This window comes from Corvus hawaiiensis, chromosome 5 (genome assembly GCF_020740725.1).
Source record: "Corvus hawaiiensis isolate bCorHaw1 chromosome 5, bCorHaw1.pri.cur, whole genome shotgun sequence".
NCBI classification, from domain to species: Eukaryota; Metazoa; Chordata; class Aves; order Passeriformes; family Corvidae; genus Corvus; species Corvus hawaiiensis.
The window spans coordinates 73918310-73937675 of NC_063217.1; the positions used below are offsets into that span (position 1 = coordinate 73918310).

At 54.1% G+C, this 19366-nt stretch overlaps 2 protein-coding genes across 2 annotated transcripts; one reads left to right on the forward strand and one right to left on the reverse strand.

The window, feature by feature from the left end:
• The first annotated feature begins 29 nt into the window (after nucleotides 1-29).
• On the forward strand, nucleotides 30-4128 carry RCHY1 (ring finger and CHY zinc finger domain containing 1). The gene is made up of 9 exons (XM_048303707.1): nucleotides 30-156; nucleotides 242-361; nucleotides 1121-1236; nucleotides 1302-1380; nucleotides 1636-1680; nucleotides 1784-1842; nucleotides 2169-2195; nucleotides 2471-2591; nucleotides 2808-4128. The coding sequence occupies exons 1-9, from the start codon at nucleotides 61-63 to the stop codon at nucleotides 2934-2936; spliced, it is 792 nt and encodes a 263-aa protein (XP_048159664.1). The 5' UTR covers nucleotides 30-60; the 3' UTR covers nucleotides 2937-4128.
• A 4012-nt stretch (nucleotides 4129-8140) lies between these two features.
• PARM1 (prostate androgen-regulated mucin-like protein 1) lies at nucleotides 8141-18117 on the reverse strand. Its single transcript, XM_048305093.1, has 4 exons — nucleotides 18008-18117; nucleotides 9802-10479; nucleotides 8980-9058; nucleotides 8141-8411 (listed from the first exon to the last, which is right to left on the reverse strand). Exons 1-4 carry the CDS (start codon nucleotides 18057-18059, stop codon nucleotides 8327-8329), a joined length of 894 nt encoding a protein of 297 aa, XP_048161050.1. The 5' UTR covers nucleotides 18060-18117; the 3' UTR covers nucleotides 8141-8326.
• Nucleotides 18118-19366: the final 1249 nt, after the last annotated feature.

The following is a 19366-nucleotide window of genomic DNA, read 5'->3' on the forward strand; positions in this document are numbered from 1 at the left end:
TCCGGAACCGGCTGTGAGGAAGCGGAAGCGGGGGAGCGGGGCCAGGCGGCGGCGGCGGCCATGGCCATGGTGGCGGGGGCGGAGGGATGCGAGCAGGGATGCGAGCAGGGATGCGAGCAGGGATGCGAGCACTACCGGCGGGGCTGCCGGCTGCGGGTGGGTGAGCGGGGGGCGGCCGTGCCGCGGCAGGGGTGGTCGGCGATCCGTGCCCCCATCCATGCCGTGTCCCTTCCGTTCCCAGGCGCCGTGCTGCGGGAAGCTGTACCCGTGCCGGCTGTGCCACGACGGCGCCGAGGAGCACCAGCTGGACCGGTTCCGGGTGTCCGAGGTGCAGTGCGTCCGCTGCCGCCTCCTGCAGAAGGTGGGTCCGGGCAGCGGGGACGCGGAGGTCACGGCAGGGGTCAGATTGGGAGGCACCCCGCTGGGTCATCCGGTCGCACCTCCCTGCTCCAGCCGGATTATCGGGGTTACGGCCTGATGTTGTGTCAGGGGATAGTAGGAAAAGGTTCTTCACCCAGATGGTGGTGAACAGGCTCCCCAGGAAAGTAGTCACGGCCCCAATCCTGACAAAGGGCAGGAAGCTTTTGGACAGTGCTCTCAGGCACCTGGTGGGATGCTTGGAGGTGTCCTGTGCAGGGCTAAGCATTGGACATAATGAGCCTTGTGGGTCACTTTCCAACTCAGGATATTCTATGATCACAGTGCATATGGCACAGGGTTGTGTCCAGGCAGCTCTGGAATATCTCCAGTGAGGGAGACTCACAGCCTCTCTGGGCAGCCTGTTCCAGAGCACAGGAAGGAAGCTTTTCCTCCCATTGAGGTGGAACTGTCTCTGCATCAGCTTCTGCCCATTGCCTCTTGGCCTGTTTCTGGGCACCATGGAGCAGAGGCTGGTTCCATCCTCTTGGCACCTTCCACATCCCTCCAGACATTGAATAGATCCCGTCAACCATCCCTTATCAAGGCTGCATACAGAGCCAGCTCCCTTAGCCTGTCCTCATAAAAGACACGCTCCAGTCTCTTGATAACTCTGTAGCCCTCAGGCCTTGCTCAGGGAGCTCCACGCGCCTCTTGGAGCCCGGCACTGGCTGCAGCACTCAGGGTGTTCCTGTCCCCTCAGGCCCAGCAGCGCTGTGAGGGCTGTGACAGCCTCTTTGGCGAGTACTACTGCGACATCTGCCACCTGTTTGACCGTGACAAGAAGCAGTACCACTGCGAGGAGTGCGGCATCTGCAGGTGCGTGCGGGCGGGCGGGCCCGCTTCCGCGGGGACCGGCCCTACCCTGACACCTCTCTCTGCAGGATTGGCCCCAAGGAGGATTTCTTCCACTGCTCCAAGTGCAATTTGTGCCTGAGCCTGAGTCTCCGAGGAAAGCACAAGGTGAGGATACACCGCTTACCTTCATATCTTAAAAAAATAGCACCTTAAACATAAAGCTGGATGTGCCTCAGCCCCTTCTGAGGCCACAGGAGCAGGAGACCAGTGCGTTCTCCTTCTCTAAATTCACCTAACAGCAACACAGAGGCCACTAATAGAAGACATAAGAAATTTTACATATTGGAACTTTACAGTTTAGAAAAACACAGATAACTGTACAGCAGGATAACTTTTTCTTCTCTTCTTCCATTTGCAAAGTGTATTGAAAATGTCTCCAGGCAGGACTGTCCGATATGTTTGGAGGTGAGCAGCTTCTTTTCATCTCCCTGATCTACTGTGTGGCCTTATTTTTGACTGTGTTTGAATTAATTTTCTTCTCTTTTGTCTGATGTTTGTCTCAAAACAGGATATTCACACGTCTCGTGTTGGAGCCCATGTTCTGCCGTGTGGTCACCTTCTTCACAGGTAAAGCAGACGCCTGAGAAAGGGGACTATCTGCTGCCTTGGGGGGGTGTTTATTCAGCAGCATCCAGTCTGTGTCAGCTTACAGCTGGTTTCTGAGGGACCCACATTGCGGGGGCAGTCTGCTTCACCAGGAAATATTTTCTTTAGGGAGGTTGTCTTCCTTCTGCAGTCAGTTTTCTATTAATGGGAATCTGTCTTCTCACTTGGCCTCGGAATGCTTTTAATTTCTGCTTTGGGGATACCTGTGTGGCTATTCCCATTGTGCAGCCCAGGTGTGTTACCTGTCAGTAATTCCATCTTCTTACTGATCTGTGTTTCCTTTTCAGAACATGTTATGATGAAATGCTGAAGGAGTAAGTATTTCCAAACATCTTTCCTCTTGATATTATCCTGGTCCAAACATACTGCTCCAAGAGGCAAAGATCATCATGCCAATTCTGTACCAACTAACTTAAAGCCAGCTCCTAAAGGGATAAAGGGTATTTAATTTCCAATTCTGTGTGCAAAAACTTGCTGTTTCGTGGTCTTTTTTTGCCTGGTACAATATGAAACTTGCCCCTAGGAATGGATTTGTTTCGTGGCCTCACTCCAGCTTCTGATTTAGACCTTTTTGCCCCCTTTCTGGCAGAGGCTACAGGTGTCCTTTGTGCATGCACTCGGCGTTGGACATGACCAGGTACTGGCGCCAGCTGGACAACGAAGTGGCGCAGACTCCCATGCCCGCGGAGTACCAGAACATGATGGTGGAGGTAAGCCTTGCACCCTTGTCTGGTTTTCATGGATCTGTGCCTCGGAGTTACTGGCAGTAGAGGGCGCCAGGGACGTGTGCTGGATCAGGAGTCAGCCCAAGGGGTGGGGAATGATGAGGAAAAGTCACGTGCGGGCTTAGGGCGTTCATCATTCATGTTTATATACACACACTGCTGGTGCTGCAGCTTCTCCTTCCCTTCCCTGTGTGCGTGCAGATCCTCTGCAACGACTGCAACGCCCGCTCCACGGTGCAGTTCCACCTCCTGGGCATGAAGTGCCAGAACTGCGAGTCGTACAACACGGCCCAGGACGGGCGCTGCCGGCTGTCCTTGGAGGAGCAGTGACCGGGATGCGCGCGGCGTTCGGCCGGACGGGGAACGCTCTGCCATGGGAGAGACTGTTTTACAAACAAAGCAACTCTTGTCAGTAAAAATTCCAGTATTCCAAGTTCAAGGAGTCCTTCACTGCGCCAGGGAGGAGGGAGCTTAGAAGAGCAGCACGAGGAGATGGGATGAGCAGCTGATGCAGCAGCAGGAGGAGTTTTGGGGCAGCTGAAGGGGAAAGGAGGTGGAGGTGCAGCTCTCGGGGAAAACGGGTCGCTTTGAGAGGCCTTTTCCGCAGGGTTGTGTGCGAGGATGCGGCTTTCCCTGGGAACAGCGTGTGTGTGCCGGGGCCCCGGAGCCAGCGCTGCGGGCACTGCCCAGGGGCAGCGGGCAGGAGCGGCATCCTTGGCTCCCTTCGTGTGGTGTCACCTGTGTGTACAGAATTCCCTTGAAACAAGGGAATTGCTCTGGCTGCTGGGATGAGCAGCGGGAAGATGCAGCTGCAAAGCCCCCCTTTTTCCCCTGGACACCCACCCTGACTTGCTGCCGTCCCTTCACTCAGATTCCTTTGCCAGCTGCAGTCGCTTTTTTCCCCATTTCTTTCTCGTTTTGCTTTGTTCACTGGCAAAGGCACAGGTGGTGCAGGGTTTTAGACACATCCGTAGCCTGATTTTGCTGGTTGAGTACCTGAAGTGGAGCACATACATCAGGCTGAGTCTAAGGTGTTCACTGAAATAAGAGCAGTCCAGAGGCACTCCAGTAGTGCAGGGACCAATTTTCTGTGGTTTTGGTGTTTGTTAATGGTAAAACCTCCCTGGGGAGAGAAAATGGGAGGGTGAACGACTGCCTTCTTAAATAAAAACCCCAACCCCACCCTTCTTTGTGTAATATCCTGCCCGAGGTGTTTTGCAGTCTTAAATTTTGCAGAAAATTCCTGATTTCTCTGAATTTCACATGCAGATACTTTACAGTAATAAGATATAAAAAAATGTCAGTTACTCTTCAGGTGACGACTACTCATTTTTGATTTGTTCTATTGTAAAATGAGCTTTTCTTAATCCAACAGTGCCCCATTCTGTATGGAATATTTAGGCTTTGGATGATAGCTATTGTAGCTTGCCTTGACGGGGCTATCTTTTTCTGGAGCACTTTTCTCACTGCTATAAATAAATGGAAAATAACGTCTCTATTAAAATAAACGAATGACACTGTGCGTGATGTGCTCTTCTTTCACGCATGTACTCCCTGGAAATTCCCAGCTGCGTTTAAACCGTGATTCAGTGCTGAAGAATGGTTGGATGTGGGGAGGTGTGAGGCCTGAGACACTGTTAGGAAAAGAAGTGCTTTGCTTTTTTTACGAGCTCCTGTGCTCTCGTATTTTTGTTTTGTGGTGCCAGCAAGACTGCCTGCTGCTTTGGTTGGCACCTGGTGACTCCACCTCCTTCCCTGGATGGAGACCTGCTCCCAGGTAAGCCTGGAAGTGCCAGTGGAGCTCCCATCATCCTGCAGGAGTTATCATCCCAGAAAACTGGCCAAGTAGCCTTGGAGTGTGTTGCTAATGGTAAAACCGTGCTGGTCAAGTCCACAACCAAGCAGGTTTGCTGTTAAATTTTAATTTTTAAATTAAAGCTCATTTTATTCCAGCTGGAAATATTCCTGGAGGAGGCTGGAAGAAAACCCTTAGTTGAGCCGAGCTTTGGAAGAGCAGTTCATGCTGAACTTTGGTGTTGGGAAGGAAAATGATTCATGGTGTGGGATCTGGGTGATTTTGACCTTTTGCTCTCCTGTTTTTGGTGTTTGCCTCTGGAAAGTGCACGAGGGAATGTGAATGCCGAGGGAATGCCGAAGCGCTGTTTGGTGTGTTTGACGTGGCACGCAGCCCTTAACTCCCTTTGCCAGGGAATAAATCGCACAGCAGGAAAAGGAATGGCATTTTGAGGGGATAAAGGACAATGGAGGGGATAAAGACAGGCAGGGAGCTGCTTTATGGGATGGGAGGTGCCGCACGGAGCTTGGCCACCCTGTCTGTGGAGATGCAGCCGATGGGAGTGGGAAGGATGCTCGATCAGGACACTGAGATGATCCTGGGATGGAAGCAGCAGCTGCCTTGGCCAGAGCTTGCCCGCTGGCTATGGGAGCTGTTGGGAAGCTCCCGCACTCCCTGCCACCCGGAATCCAGCCTTGCTCACCCGTCTGGGCCAGAATGGGGAGCAGATGGGATTATTGCTGCCTTGTGGGAAAAATGTGGAGTTCCAGCAAGCGTAGGGACTGCAGCCACACACAAGGTCACGGAGCTGTTAAGAAAGCCAGGGCCTGCTGGAGTGTGCGGAACTCGGGAGAGGGACTCGGGAAGGCAGCAAATGGAACCATGCAGGACTGGGGGGCTCGGCTGAGCCCTGCATCCCATGGGAAGGTGCAGGACGATGGCTCAGGAGCTGTGGGGAAGGGGGATCCCCAGTTTGGGGCTGGTTTGATGCCTGTGGTGTGGTTTTGGCTTGCTCCAATAACATCATTTGGGGTGGAAGTGGGGGTGTTCTGTGTTAAACCTCTGGTTCAGCTGCCCCCTCCTGTAGCTTTCCCAGTGCTGGGACTGATGTCTTGCCCCTGCCTGGGGACGGAGAATCTGTGTCTAAATTTCCAACTGGAAGGAACGCAGCGAGGGAGAGGCTCCTCGTGTTGTGCTATTTATACCTCGGAGGGGCAGCCTCTGCAGTCTCTGCAGATCCAGCTCAGCCCAGGGCTGTGCCGGGACCTCTGCGCTGGAAACGGGGCCGTTTCCTTGGATTTGCTCCTTCATGGTCCCAGCTGGAGTTGGGTTCTGACACCTGAACCGATTCCTGTGCCTAACAAGCAGCCAGGAGGCTGCAACCAGGAGCTACTCATTGCTACTCACTCCAGTAACTCCACCAGGAGCCTGAGGAGATGACGCTCGGAAGCACGTGGATGATATATGGGAATATTCACCAAGGAGCCAAACAAGAGCATAATTAGGGAGGCCAGAGGGAGTCTGGAAGCGGTGATAAAGCAGCCGGCGGCTCTGCAGCGAGGGCAAGGAGGGAGAGCTGGAGCGGGATCGCGTCATCCCGCGGGCTCGGGGAATGGGATGTTCCACACGGAGCTATGCGAACTATTTTTTTCTGTATAAATAAAATATCTCTGAGATGAAACAGAGCCAAAGTGGGGGGGACGTGAGGGAGCTGGGAGGAGGTGGAATTGAGCCAGAAGTGAGGGAGCCTTTGGGAAAAATGGGATTTGCTGGTTTTGCACATAAGACAAGCTGGTAGCAGTGTTAACCCCATTGGTTTATAAAAGAGAAGGGAAAAAGGCCTTTTTTGCGGCGTGTCCTGGTTGCTTTTCCCCCTTTTTCCCTGCTATACTCGTGTGGGACAGAAACCCCTCAATAAGCCAGAGGGTCTGAGGCAGGAATGTGAGAGGGGTATTTGAAGCCATTGCCTGGAACACAGGCATCCTCCCTCTGATGGCATTACCCCCCAAAATAAAGGGCTTTTTCCACTTGGCAAACACATCTGTTATTCCCTAGGCTGCCCTGCGCCTTGGCTCATGTTGCCAAATAGTTCTGGAGATGTAAACACATTATCCACGTCCATATCATCCATGTCATAGGGCAGCTGCACTGGAAATAAAGGCACTGTGGATGGTGTCTGATTCCAGGGAAGTGAGGAATCTGTTTTCACCCCAGGATATCCCCAAAAATATGTACAGCTTCTTCCTTGCATTGTAGGCAAGAGAGAGTCATTCATTTTGAGCATCCAGGCACAGTGTTGAGCAGGAAAACTGACACCCCATTTATGTCCTCCTTCATGAAAAAGGAACTTACTCCCTTGGGATTATATATGTATTTTAAGTGAAGGTGATGGCTTTTCCTCTCCCTTTTTCCCCTCAGTCTAGCAGCAGCACCACGACACCCAATTTATTTCAAGAGAAGAGAGGTGGTGGGTTTTTAACTCAGTTTGTGTTTTTTCTTAGCCAAGGTGGCCTAATTCACTACTTGTTGGGTGCCAAAAAGGTGAAAAGGAATTTTGCTCATCCTAAGCATCTTCAAAGCCTGTGCTGCCCTGTGTATGCTCCCAGCCCAAATAGTTTTCCAGGCTGGCTGTGGTTGGGAGGTGCAACAACCATTCCCAGGTTTGTTTTCTGTTTTCACCAAGTTTGAACTAAAAAAGAGGTTGAGGAACCCACAGCAGAGTTGAAAGGATGGACCCCTGAACAGGCTGAGAAAGGCTCAGGAGGAAAAGGAAAATGCACAATGATTGCACTTCTTTTTGGGAAGCGGAGCTGCCCTCATTTCTCCTGACCTTTCCAGGTGCCTGTTGTGGCGCCGGCCACATCTATTACGCTCCCTTGATGGAAATCCAGAGATGATGCATCTCTGGCAGGAAGCAATCATGGAAATGCCCCAAGCTTTGATGTTTGCAGGGATGCTCCATTTAGGAGGCAGGGCAAACAGCAGAGCTTGTTCCCAAGCCTGCACCACCTGTACCGGGACACCCCAAAGGTTTGCAGCGCCATTTAATGCTGGTTTGTTTATTTTTTAAGGTCACGTGGACTGAGGGCTTTGCTTTCCACTGCCAGGGAATTTAGCCAGAGGGAGAAGTGGCTGAACTTCCCGTTCCCAGACCAGCCCCGCCGTCAGCCGCCCCCAGCCTCCCCGCACTAAGAGCTGAACACAAACTGGGGATTGAAAGAACACTCCGCTGTATTTTAGCAGCCAAGTTTTTTAAGGATTGGAAACAAAGCTGTGGAGCAAGCAGCCACGTGTGAAATGGATGGTCAGTGCATCTTCCCATGGGCTCCTGGGCTGCTTCTGGGACCAAAAACCCCACAATTAAACGGAAAAAATTAAATTAGGAACTTCTGCACAGAAGCACCGGTGGGAAAAGGAAGGGAGCAGCGACTGAGCAGCCCCACAACTGTTCATGGCTCCTGGTGAGACAAGGCAAAGGATTTCATAGCAGGGCAACACAGGGAAGTGATTTTAGGGAAAGGGACATGTGAAAGCACAGGAGACCCTGGCACACTGCTGGCTCTGGCTCAGCAGCCCCCCACTCCCCCCCAAATCACAGAGCAGCAGCATTTCAAAGGATGCCACAGCACTGGCTGAACCTCCATCCTCTCCCTTGACCTCCCCAGCCCTTTCCCCTGGGGAATTTGGGTTCCCTTGCCTACAACAAGTGGCTGACCTGCCCCAGGACCCAGTTTCCTACTCAAAGGCCAAAATTCAGGTTTATTGTGAGCACTGCACACCCGCCCTCCAGTTCTGGTCATCCAGCAGACCCGTGGTAATCCTGCCTGAGGCAGGGGCTTCGTGCCCGGCATCTCCTCGACAGCGGATGCTCTGCTGCAGAAGCGCTTATAAATTAAGGATTTATGGGGTTTTTTCTTCATCCCTGCTAGGAATCATCATAGAGAGGGTTGTTGTAGTTGCCCCAGGAGCCATAGTCGTGGTCGTCCAACAGCCTTCCATAGGAGGAGTGCCTGCCAGGGAAAGCAAACCGGTTACTTTGAGGATTTATTAGTTATTTTGCCATGGGATGAGGAAATATTAATGCAAGGGCTCCCTCGGTCAGGCTTTGGGATATTTAAAGAGGAAGCACCAGGAGAAGTGAAGAGAAGCCCAGGCTGAATTTTGCCCCCGTTGAATGAGATTGGACAGGGCAGGGAATTAAAACAAGACCTTTGCTCATCTCAGCTGTCAGCAAAGCCTCATTAGGGATGCTCAGCACTGGGCTCTGCTGCTGTTTATTGTCCCAGTGACAGCAAGACCCACGGCAGCAGCTTTCCCAAGGGATAATTACTGGTTATGACTATGCTGAGCAGCGTCTCTGGCATTTCAGCAAGGCTATTGTAAAATGAGGAACTGAAACTCTGCTTTCCAGTATAGGAGTGGTAAGAAACGGAGCCGTGCTGGCACCAGAGGCTGCACATTTGCCCTGCTGGGCTTGGGGACAGCGTCTTGCTGGGGCTTTGCATCATCCTTGTGATGGTGAGAGAGGCTGCAGGGAGCCTCAGGGAGGGGGGGGGGCCACCCCAAAACCAGCCTTACCTGATCTTGAGGTACGCGGCTGCCCCGAACACCAGCACCACCACCACGATGACCGTCACGGTTATGGCCACGATGCTCCCTGTGGATGATCCATCAGAAAGGGCAGGGCTCAGCCCCCTGAGTCCCAGCTCCGTGGCACACATCCCACATGCCAGCTGCTCCCAATTCACCCACGCCAGCCATCTCTGACGGGGGGAATATTCCCTCACTGCTTCCCAAAGAGGATGCTGGGCCCCCCTCTATTTTTGCAATGATCTCCTTCCCATAGAAGCAGGGCAAGTAGATTTAGGATGAAACACAGCTGGGCTTTGCTTGGGCACTATGGACTCACTCTTTGATGCTCCTCCCAGCACCAGGCAGCATTTAGTGCTGAGCCAAGGCTAGAAAATGCTTCAGATCTCCCCTTTTCCAGCCACATGGAGCACTTTTAAGCTACCTGTGTTTGCACAAGGGGACAGGGAGAAGCTCGTGTCAGCTTCCTGAGGTCTCCAGGAGGGAGAATTAAAACCTACATCATCTTAAGTCAGGCTGCACCCACCATCCAGCCATTTTTTTCCTCTCATCCTTAAGTGCTTCAAGTCAAATTTAGAACTGAGGATTTTATTCACATCTCCAGGCAACTGAGATTTGTTATCTACCACTCCTGGTCTCTGCCAGTGGATCAGATGACACAGGCTCCCCCAGGAATTTTGCCCCCAGGAATGATGCTCTCAGGAAGCTGACCACCTCCTCCCTTCCAGTTCAGGGGTCTGCCCCTCCCGTGTGAGCACCCTGATGCTGACATGATATCTCTGTATGCACATGGGGAGCCATGGTGCTCACCTGCACTCAGCGCACGCGGGACCTCCTCCATGGTGACTCCGGTGGTTTTCTCGGAGGCCGTGGCCTCGGCTTGGGTGGGGCTCATCACAGTCACTGGGGGGGATGTTGGCTCCATGGCCAGGCTCGATGCCATGGCCAGCGTCCCCAGGGAAGGGACGTCCTTGGTCAGCAGCGGCGGCTGGGTAGCGCCAGGGCTCACGAGGACAGGTGTTGGGGACAAGCCCATCCTGGGAGGTGAGGAGGGATCACTGGTGGGAAGGGAAGAGGGAGGTGATGGTGCAGCTGTGCCCGTGGGGCTGGAAGCTGCCCCCAAATCCATCATGCTTCTTGCCAGGCTGGCAGTGTTTGCTGTCCGGAGAGTTGGGGATGTCTCCAAGGTGGGTGGCCCTGGGCTGGGGCTGGAGGCTCCGTCTGTTGTGGCCGTGGAGCTCTCGGTGACGGAGACAGGAGCAGGGGACAGTGCTGCCACAGGGGTGGTGGCATTGTGGCCATCCCCCTCCACGGGTCTGGAGGACGTCCCGTCTCTGGAAGGTCCCGTGGACAAGGGCAGCGAGGGCTGGCCTGGAGCTGGAGTGGGGACATCTGCATCCCTGGAATCTGGTTTCACTGGGACACCCCCCCAGAGGAAGGGGGGGCTGATGCGGCTGAGGGGTGATTCCGGGGAGTCATCGCCCAGTCCTAGGAGTGAGACAAAGAAATGTGAGTAACAGGGCAATCCTTGGGGCAAGCTGGTGTTTGGGAGAGCACTGAAGGGTTTGGGAATTAAGCTGGAAATAAGTTTGGGTTTTAAAAAGCTGAGAGCCATCTGAAATAAAGAGATGGGAAGTACAACTGTGTACCTAGAGGTGAGGTTTAAACCAGCCAGTTGTCCTGGCATAAATCAGCTCCATTTTTCCCCCAGTTTAGGATACCCCCATCCCCAATCACCCCCTCCATCTTCCCAGCATCTCCTCCCAGCAGGAGGAGAAGCAGCTCCTCCTCACAGCAGCCACCGTGCAGCTGGGAATGATAACACAAGACGCCTCTTTCTCCTCTCCCCCCATTTCCTTGTGCATTCATTCGTCTCCCATTTCTTAGCATGAAGATGAGTCATTTCTCCCTCTGTCCCCACCAGCTGACTGCTGGGGCTTTCCCCCCCCTTTCAAGGGCTGAACTCAGCACTGGTCCAGCACTGGCCCCCTCAGTGTGGTGAGGGGAGCGTGCCAGCACTGCATGACATTGGGAGGCATTTTTATTCCATCTATTCATTTATTTACACCCCCAGAGCATCCCAAGCCCAGCACTGGGAAGAGCAGGAACTCACTCCAGCTGCAATGAACTAATTATGAGTGTGGAGGACAGAAACATTCAGTGCCTGTGTGTAGAAACAATGGGATCTGGCACTGGCGAGCAGGGACTCATTAATCCAGCCATAATTTCTTCCATTGGTTCTGTGGATACCCATGGGAAGGACCCCATTTCCCAAGCAAAAGGGTCTTGGAGGTGGGACTGAGGCCATGGCTGCTCTTCTCTCCTGAGGACAAGCACTTGGAGATGCCTCTGAGCTTTCACCCTCCTCAGGCTGAGGATACAGCCCTTAGGACAGGGGAGAGGAGAGGAATGACAAGCTGGAATCTGATTACTCAATAAGCCATCTGGCCACCACAGCAGCAGCGAGGCCTCGACCAAGGATCCTTCACACCAAGGTTCAGAATCCATCTGTATTTCAATAATCCTTGCCCCAGCACACCTGGACATTTCAGATTTCTCCTGCAGGTACCAGACAGCCTCCGCAGCCCAACGAGCCCACCAAGCACAGCAGGATCCTCCCAGGACTGGGAGCACCTCGGAAGTTTGTTACCTCTGTAAATGTAGATGCTCCCAGTCTCTCAGGGATACAGGCAGCTTTCCACCTCTCTGCAAAGCCATCCTGACGTCCCAAAGTGCTTGGGGTCAGCGGAGCTCCCATGATCTGCCTGAACTTTGGAGGCAAACCAATAGGGAGCTCGGGAAGCTGGCAGTGCTGCTAGCCTGGATGAGTCAGGAACTTTCCGATAATATCTAAGGGGTATAAATTCGGAGGCTGAGCCAGAACAGGAGGCAGGAACAATCTTTGGCTGCTGGCTGAGCACTCCTGGCCAAGGAGGTCACAAGTCACAGGGACTCTTCCCAGGAGAGCGAGCACGACCGAAGGCACTTCTCAGCTCAGCCCTGGTCTTCCCTGTCTCTCCCTGTGAGCAATCCCTGCCTGTGCCAGTGCTGGGCTATCCCCTTCTTCCTCCAAGCCATCAGCTCCATAGGTGATCTGGGACCCAGCCACTGCCCTTGGGGTCTCACCCACAGGAGGTAACCCCAGGAAATCCCAGCCATAGAGGCAATGCAGGCTGCTTCTGAATGGAGTTAGGATGAAGGGACACAAAGGACCCCGGTGAGGGCCCCCTTGGCTCATGCTCCACATATCCCCATCCATATCACTGCACCCAGCTCATGGGCAACCTGTCCCACAGATGGGCGATTCCCAGTCTATCTGCAAGTCCTGTCCTCTACCAACGCATCTGAAAGGGAAAATCAAAGGGAAAACAAAAGCCAAGGAGAGCTTTCCTTTGTTCCCCCAACACCTGGTCTGCAGGAGGTGCTGCTGGGAGCAGGAAACAGAGCAGTGCCCTGGAACAAGGGACAAAATACACAACTGCAAAACTTCATTCACGGCCACAAGACTTGAAAGGCTAAAAGCACCTCGACAAGGGCCTGTCAGAGGGACCGAGGGATGTTAGCTCCCAGAGGATGCCGAGCACAGCTGAGCCCTGAGGAATTTGCTCATCTAATTCACTTAAAGCAGTTGACCACCCTGCTGGAATCCAGCACGGAGCCGAGGCAGGGGACTGCCAGCACCAGGCAACCACCCGGGAAAGCAGTAGTGAGTGTCACAGTGTCACACTCCAGAGCCCCACAGGAGCTTTGGAAAGTCCTTTTTCTAGATTTTCTTCACCAGGAATACAGAAAACAGCCAAGGAAAGAAGAACCCAAAGCCCGTCACTCAAATACCCAGCTCTCGGGGAATATTAGCCCTAACCATGTGCCAACCTAAGGAAGGAGCCTGATGGATTCTCTCTCTCTCCTGCTGCCATGCTGCTCTCCTGGCTCCTGGAAGCCACACAGAGGGACAGGTCTTGCCCTTGCAGGAGCTGAGCAATGCTCATGCTCCTCTTGGGAAAGAGCTGCTTGACCTGGGCTGGCAGCCTCTCCAGAATGCATTTCCCAGGCACTCCAAAAGCTATTGCAGCAAATCCTAAATTGCTCTGCCAGCTGAAACGCAGCATAAAAGCCACCAGAGAACATCTCCAGCCCGAGTGAATGACATCAGATTGGAGCAGCCACGCCGCAGCAAACAAACATCCACTGATAAGGCAGAGATAGAGCTTTTATCAAGCTTCACTTCAGAACTCATCGCCTCTGACACAGCCACAGGAGATCCACATGACCTAAGCCACACGCCTGCTCTCAGCCCAAATTAACTAAAGCACCCAAGCCCCAGCTGCAGCCAGGGATGCTCCTCGAGCAGCCAAGGCCAAAGGGATAATGAGAGTTTCCATAACATGGATATCATTTGTTCTGCCTGCCAGCAGCAGATCCTGGCTGTACTTCCACAAGGAACTCAGCCACCTGTTCTGAGCAAGATATGCAACAACAGGAGAAAAACGAGGAGAGCTGCTGGATGCACACACCACCCTGTGCTTGTGCAGTCAGCCTGGGTACCACTTTCTACTCCAGTTCAGCAGCTGGTTTGGGGCAAACACCCAAAAAACACAAGTAACCAAGACCATACCTAAGGATCACACTTAGCTTTTAAGCAAAACGCCGTAGAAACCTCAGTCTTTAATCACAAGAGTGAGCAAAAGGAGACCTTTTGCTAGTCCTGTAGTGTGCTGCTCCTCCACCAAATGCTGATGACAGAACAGCCCTGAGTCCCCTGACTGTGCCTTGGTTTATAACCAGGTTAAGTGATGCAGAGCAATAAAACAATATGTATTTAAAAGTAAGTAAGGATTTCCTGCTCATGACCTCGTTGGCTCGGCTTTGGTTTCTGTGGCTGGGGATTCCTGTAACTTGTGCTGGCTTTTTTGTAGTTGCCCTCCCCCTTGGTAATGCTCAGGTTTAGCTTTCATTGTATTGCTTTGCTACAAAACCAGCAGCATCTGGCTATGGATGGCAAAAGCTCTCCCTAAAGCACCTGGGACTAAGCCAAACTGGTTTCTGCTTTGGGTTCAACGAGTTTTTCCAGCTGTTCAGCCCTGCACTGCCTCACCTTCCCCGTCACCATGCAGTTTGGGATCTGGGGATGTTCACTTCTCGCTGGCTGGAGGTCCCATCTGCAGTGCACAGGGGTGACTGAGCTCCGTGCTGATACAGGGGAAGGAACCGTGGTGGTTGGTTTGGGCCTTTAACTTGTGTCTCTTTCTCTGGGGCACTGCTGTGGACTCCTGCCTCATTATCCCCAAGAAACATGGATGATGGGGAGGTCTGGGAACAGCTCTGCAGGCTCTAAGCTCTGCCTCACACCCACCAAGCTTTCCATGCCATCACAGAAGGAACATCCAGAGCTGGATTAGTGATGGGAAAGGGTGACTCCTGGGGGTATCCCTGGCTTGAGGTGAGCAGCAAAGCTCCAGCACTGCATGTTAGAAGCAGCATGCCCGGCTGACGTGCTGCTCCACTCTTTCCTGCTCTCTCTCCTCTGTTTTCAGTGCCAGGGTCTGCTGGCGATGGTATGAAACCAGTTCTGTGAGGAGGAAGAAACCAAGGGAGAAAACCAGGGGCCAGAAACACACCAACAGGTAAAAGGCAAAGCTATTCCCTGTCTGTGTGGAGAAGCCAAGGCCGTCAGACTCAATAAATCTGCAGTTGCTCTGATTCACTGGCAAGCCAAGCTGGCTTCCTGCATGATTAGTTTTATTCTGCTGCATGGTCGTTAAGTGGTTTAGGTCTAATTGCTCTGAAGCTTTCTGTAGCTAAGAGAAACAGCTACACAATAGAAATCCATGTGCTGGGTCCGTGTGTCCCTCGCCATCCCGAGCCTCTGGCCCAACCATGCAGCTGGCCAGGACACCCTGGGGATGTCCCTCCCTGAGGATGGGGCCGCTGCTGAGCCAGCCCATCAGTATCCACCTCCCTGGATGTACCAGCACCTCTCGGAGATGCACAGCCTCTTGCAAAAGGGAAGAGCAAAATCCCTGTGGCCAAATAAAGGTGGGGGCTCTGGGAATCTGGCAAGCAGTGAGGTCCTCCCTGGCTGGGGAGCAGCAGCTCCTCTTCTCCAGGCTGTGGCACGGGAGGAAGGGGCTAATGTGGAGGACTGGTTCACTCTTGCACACTCTCCAGACCCTGAGGAATGCTGTTGCAGGCAGACTCCCCTTGAGGAAGCAGGAGGAAAGCTCCACCACCCTGCCATCTCTGCTCTTCCCAGCTGAAAACAGCTTTTAAAATTCACATGGTTCCCTGCATGCTGCATGGTCCTTCATTCCTTGCCTGGGGTGGGTGTCCAAATTCTCCCCAGGCACCACCTGCCCCATGATCCAAACCCAGAGGTGAGGACTGTTGGTGGCACAACGAATCCACCCTTCACGCAAAGGAAGTGTGGGGTTTCCCCCCCCAAAGCTAAGTGTTGCCTAATTACTCAACTCAGGAAGCCCTTGATCCTGATGCTGCAATGAAAGTATAGCAGAAAAGAAGGTGAAGAGGAATTTTTGGGTAGTTTTTCCCTCCTGAGAGTGACAGAACACCCTCTGGCTAGTGGTCAGCCCGTACAGCCAGAGATATCTGATGAGGACCTGGGGTGGAAAGCAGTATTAGGCAGCACCAGCTCTTTCTAAAATGGTGCTTTGCTTGTTGAAGTGAAAAATGCATTAAGTACTGCAAGTTGTATTCTTGAAACATGCAAACAGGTGCCACGCTGTGCTGATCTCCCTGGGGAAGGGGAATAAGGGATCCCATGGGAGGAGATGCTGTTTGTTGGCTCTTTGGGCTGGGAGCTGGCAGATGGACCTGCCTGCTTGGGACACCTCGCAGGACTTTTTCCCAGGCACATATCTTGGATATGGATCTGGGGCCAGCCAGGAATTTTGCAAGCAGCAGCTCTGCCCAAGTGACAACTCCCCACCTCCCTAATTTTCCTGGCCGGCTGCTAATTAGTGCTTCTAGGTGCAGCTTCCAACATGCATCAGGCCCATTCCAGCCCCTCCCAGGGGGAGAAGCAGCTGGGTTCAGCAGAGGAATTTCAGAGCATCCTCTGGTATTAGAGGCTGATTGCTTGTTGGGCTGGGAGAGGAGATAATTACCCATCTCCACTGTCCTTCAGCTCGTGGGGGAGCAGAGTACTTCAAGATTTGCCTCCTCAATGGCAGCTTAAAACAGCCCATGAGGCTCCAAGACCCCCAAAAAGCAGCTCCTCCACCCCAGAATCTCCATGAAGAAGCACTCAAAACCTTAAAAGCCAAGACCTGCTTCTAAAAGGTACTTAAAATGTCTCAGCTGGGGCACAGGGGGAATTACTGAAGGGGAGAGCGGGCTTGGGGCTGGGCACCACGTCAGGAAAGCAAAGCAGGTCTCAATTTACATCCAGAGTAAGGAGTAATAATAACAGGATAAAAACTTCCTTGTGCGAGACGCTGTTATTTCATTACGTGGCCAGGCAACGCCCAGACTTATTTTACTCCTGGCCAGTGACATCCTTGCTGTCATTCTTCATCCTGAAGAATGAGCTTGAAGTATATTTAAATTGTGCTTTGTGTTTCCTCCCAAGTGAGATATATATAAATATCTATAGACATATATAGATATTTACACAATTTAAAAAAAAAATTATTTCAATGGGAACAAAAGTGTTGTAGAAAGCATCTGAAAGATGCTCTAGGGCTGTTTGAGAGCAGCCTGAGAGCCATGGGACCAGAGTCCAGGGAAATCTTTTCTGTTTCTTCTGCCAATCCTCGTGGGCATTGGTGCTTTAGAGAGGGATGGTCGTGGGAACAGCTTTGGGTTTGGCCCGGGCGCTGGGAAAAACCCGCCTCCCAACCCCAAAGGTTGACTCCCAGCAGAGACTGGCTGCTTTGGGGGCAAACTTGGGCCAGGGAGGAGAACGTGAAGGAGGAGAAGAGCATCCCCAGCATCGCTGCGGAGCAAAATGCTCATCCCCATCCCTCCCAAACGCATTTGCTCGGAAAGCACAGAAACAGGAGCTCGCTGGCAAATCCCCCCTTTACGGGGAGAAATATTCATCCAGCTCTCCCTCCCCTCGCGCCCCTGGGGTCACTTATCCAGGCGAGATCTCCCACATGCTGGCGTGCTCCGGGGTGACATTTTGGGGTCCTGCAGCCACGACCTGCCCAGGGGCTGGTGTGGGGACGTGGTGCTGGCTGCGGGCTGTCACAGCGAGCTCAGCCCTGGCTCAACCCCGTCCCCTCGCGCTGCTCTGCCGGCAGCAATGTGACAGTGACAGCTCAGCCGATGGATTTCTCCTCGCGCGCGTCCCCGGTTATGCAAGTGTGTTTCCCATGTTTCTGAGCAAGCCGCTCCTCGTGTTTATTAAAAGCCCAGCCTGGGCGGGTGGAGGGGTGACCTGCGCTCGCTGTCGCGTCAGCCGGGGACAGAACTGTCTCCTCTGACTGTCTCAGTGGGGGGAAGATGTCAAATCGGGTGTTTCTGTGGGATGGGGAGGCTGGTGCCGCCGGGGGGAGATGCCTGGAGCTGGGGGGAAAGCGCCAGGGGCTGGGGGTGTGGGAGCCTCCGCTCAAGGCCAGGGAGAGCCATAAAAGCTCTTTCAAAGCAGTGACCATGGAGCGAAGGGGGATGCGGGACTGGGGGTGAGTCCAGCCCGGGCAGGGGGTGCCCGTGAGGAGAAGCCGGTGGTCCCATCAAGTTGTCTTCCTTCAGGGCAGTCGGGGACTCTGCTGGGGACCCCTCTGAGGGGCAAGGGGTGAGGAAAAGAAGGGTGAAACACCTCTTGCCCGACCCCACCGGTGTCATTGGCGGTGACCCCCCTCACGGGGGCTGTGAGTGGGACCCGTGGTGGGGGCTTGCTCTGCGGAGTCCTTCTCCGGGAAGAAGCCGGGCTGTCCCCGGCAAACGCGGGGGCTGCCTCCTTCCCCGTCCCCACCGCATCGCTCCCAGCCCGACACCGGGGGTCCCCGGCGTGTCCCCCCCTGCCCATCCCGGTGCGGCGGCGGGCGCTTACCTGCCGGGAGGAGGAGGAGGGCGAGGAAGAGGAGGCGGCAGTAGCAGCCCATGGTGCCGGCGGCGCTGGCAGCCGCGGCGGGAGGGACGCACCGCCCGGCCCCGCCGCCGCCCGGCCCGGCCCGGCCCCCGCCGCCGCCCCCCGCCCGCGCCCGGCCCACAGCGGCACCTGCCGGCCCCGGGCACCGCGGCGGGGATGCGGGACCGGCACCGCCGGGATGCGGGCACAGGGCCGGGGATGCGGGGCACGGGCACGGGGTGCCAGGCAGCATCACCAGCGGGTAGCGGGGACTGGCCGCAGGGCACCAGGCAGACCGTGCTGGGGGCGAGCACTGGGACGGGATGGTGGGACCAGTCCGCCTGCCCTGGGATGAGGCACTGGGACTGGATGCTGCCGGTGGGCATCACACACTGAGGACCGGGCATGGGGTGCTCTTGTAGCAGCCTGTGACACCCGCTTGGGATGCCCCATGGTACTGCCACTTGTCCCTCTTCATCCTCAGGGCCATGCCAGCTCCTGCCTGAATGTAATGGTGAGGCCCTGGCACAGGGTGCCCAGAGAAGCTGCGGCTGCCCCTGGATCCCTGGAAGTGTTCAAGGCCAGGCTGGATGGGCTTGGAGCAACCTGGGCTAGTGGAAGGTGTCCCTGCCCATGGCAGGGGGTTGGAACTGGATGAGCTTTAAGGTCCCTTCCAAACCAAACCACTCTGTGATTCCATGACTCTGGACCTCCCTGGGCATCCCCTTGCCTATTGTGTCCAGGGAATCTGGTGCCCAGGGAGATTTGTGTACCTGGGGACAACCCAGGTACATGAATCAAGGGGAGCCAGGCCAGAGCCAGGCAGCCAGGGTCCTGCCTTTCCACAGCACAAACAGCTCCCAAAATGCAGCTCCCAGTGCCCAAAGGACCCAGCCAGGAGACACCTGTGGTACAGCAGGAGGTACAAAGACCATTTTTTTACCTCTCTCCTTCTGGAAAGAGCTGTGCTGCAGGTGAAATGTTTTGAGGCTGAACTCATCCTCTCCAGGCTTTTGCATGCTCACTATGGAAGATGATTTACAGAGCCCAGGCTGTGGCTGAGCTATCTTTAACTGGGGTTACTCAGCCCTCTATTCCGTTGTATTGTGTGGCGTTTTCTCAGGATGGATCCTGGCTCTGGGCCTAAAACAGCAGGACACAAAATCCAAGTCAGCTGGCATTCCTGAGGCAGACGGGTGTCGGGCGATATCAGCATCTCAGCTCTCCTTGAAACCTTCCCTCTGCTTGGGAGGAGGGAAAATAACGCTGTTATTGCTGTAGGAGCTTGGTGCTGGGGGAACAGCCTGATAATCTCCCTGCTTCTCATCTCCCATCCTTTTA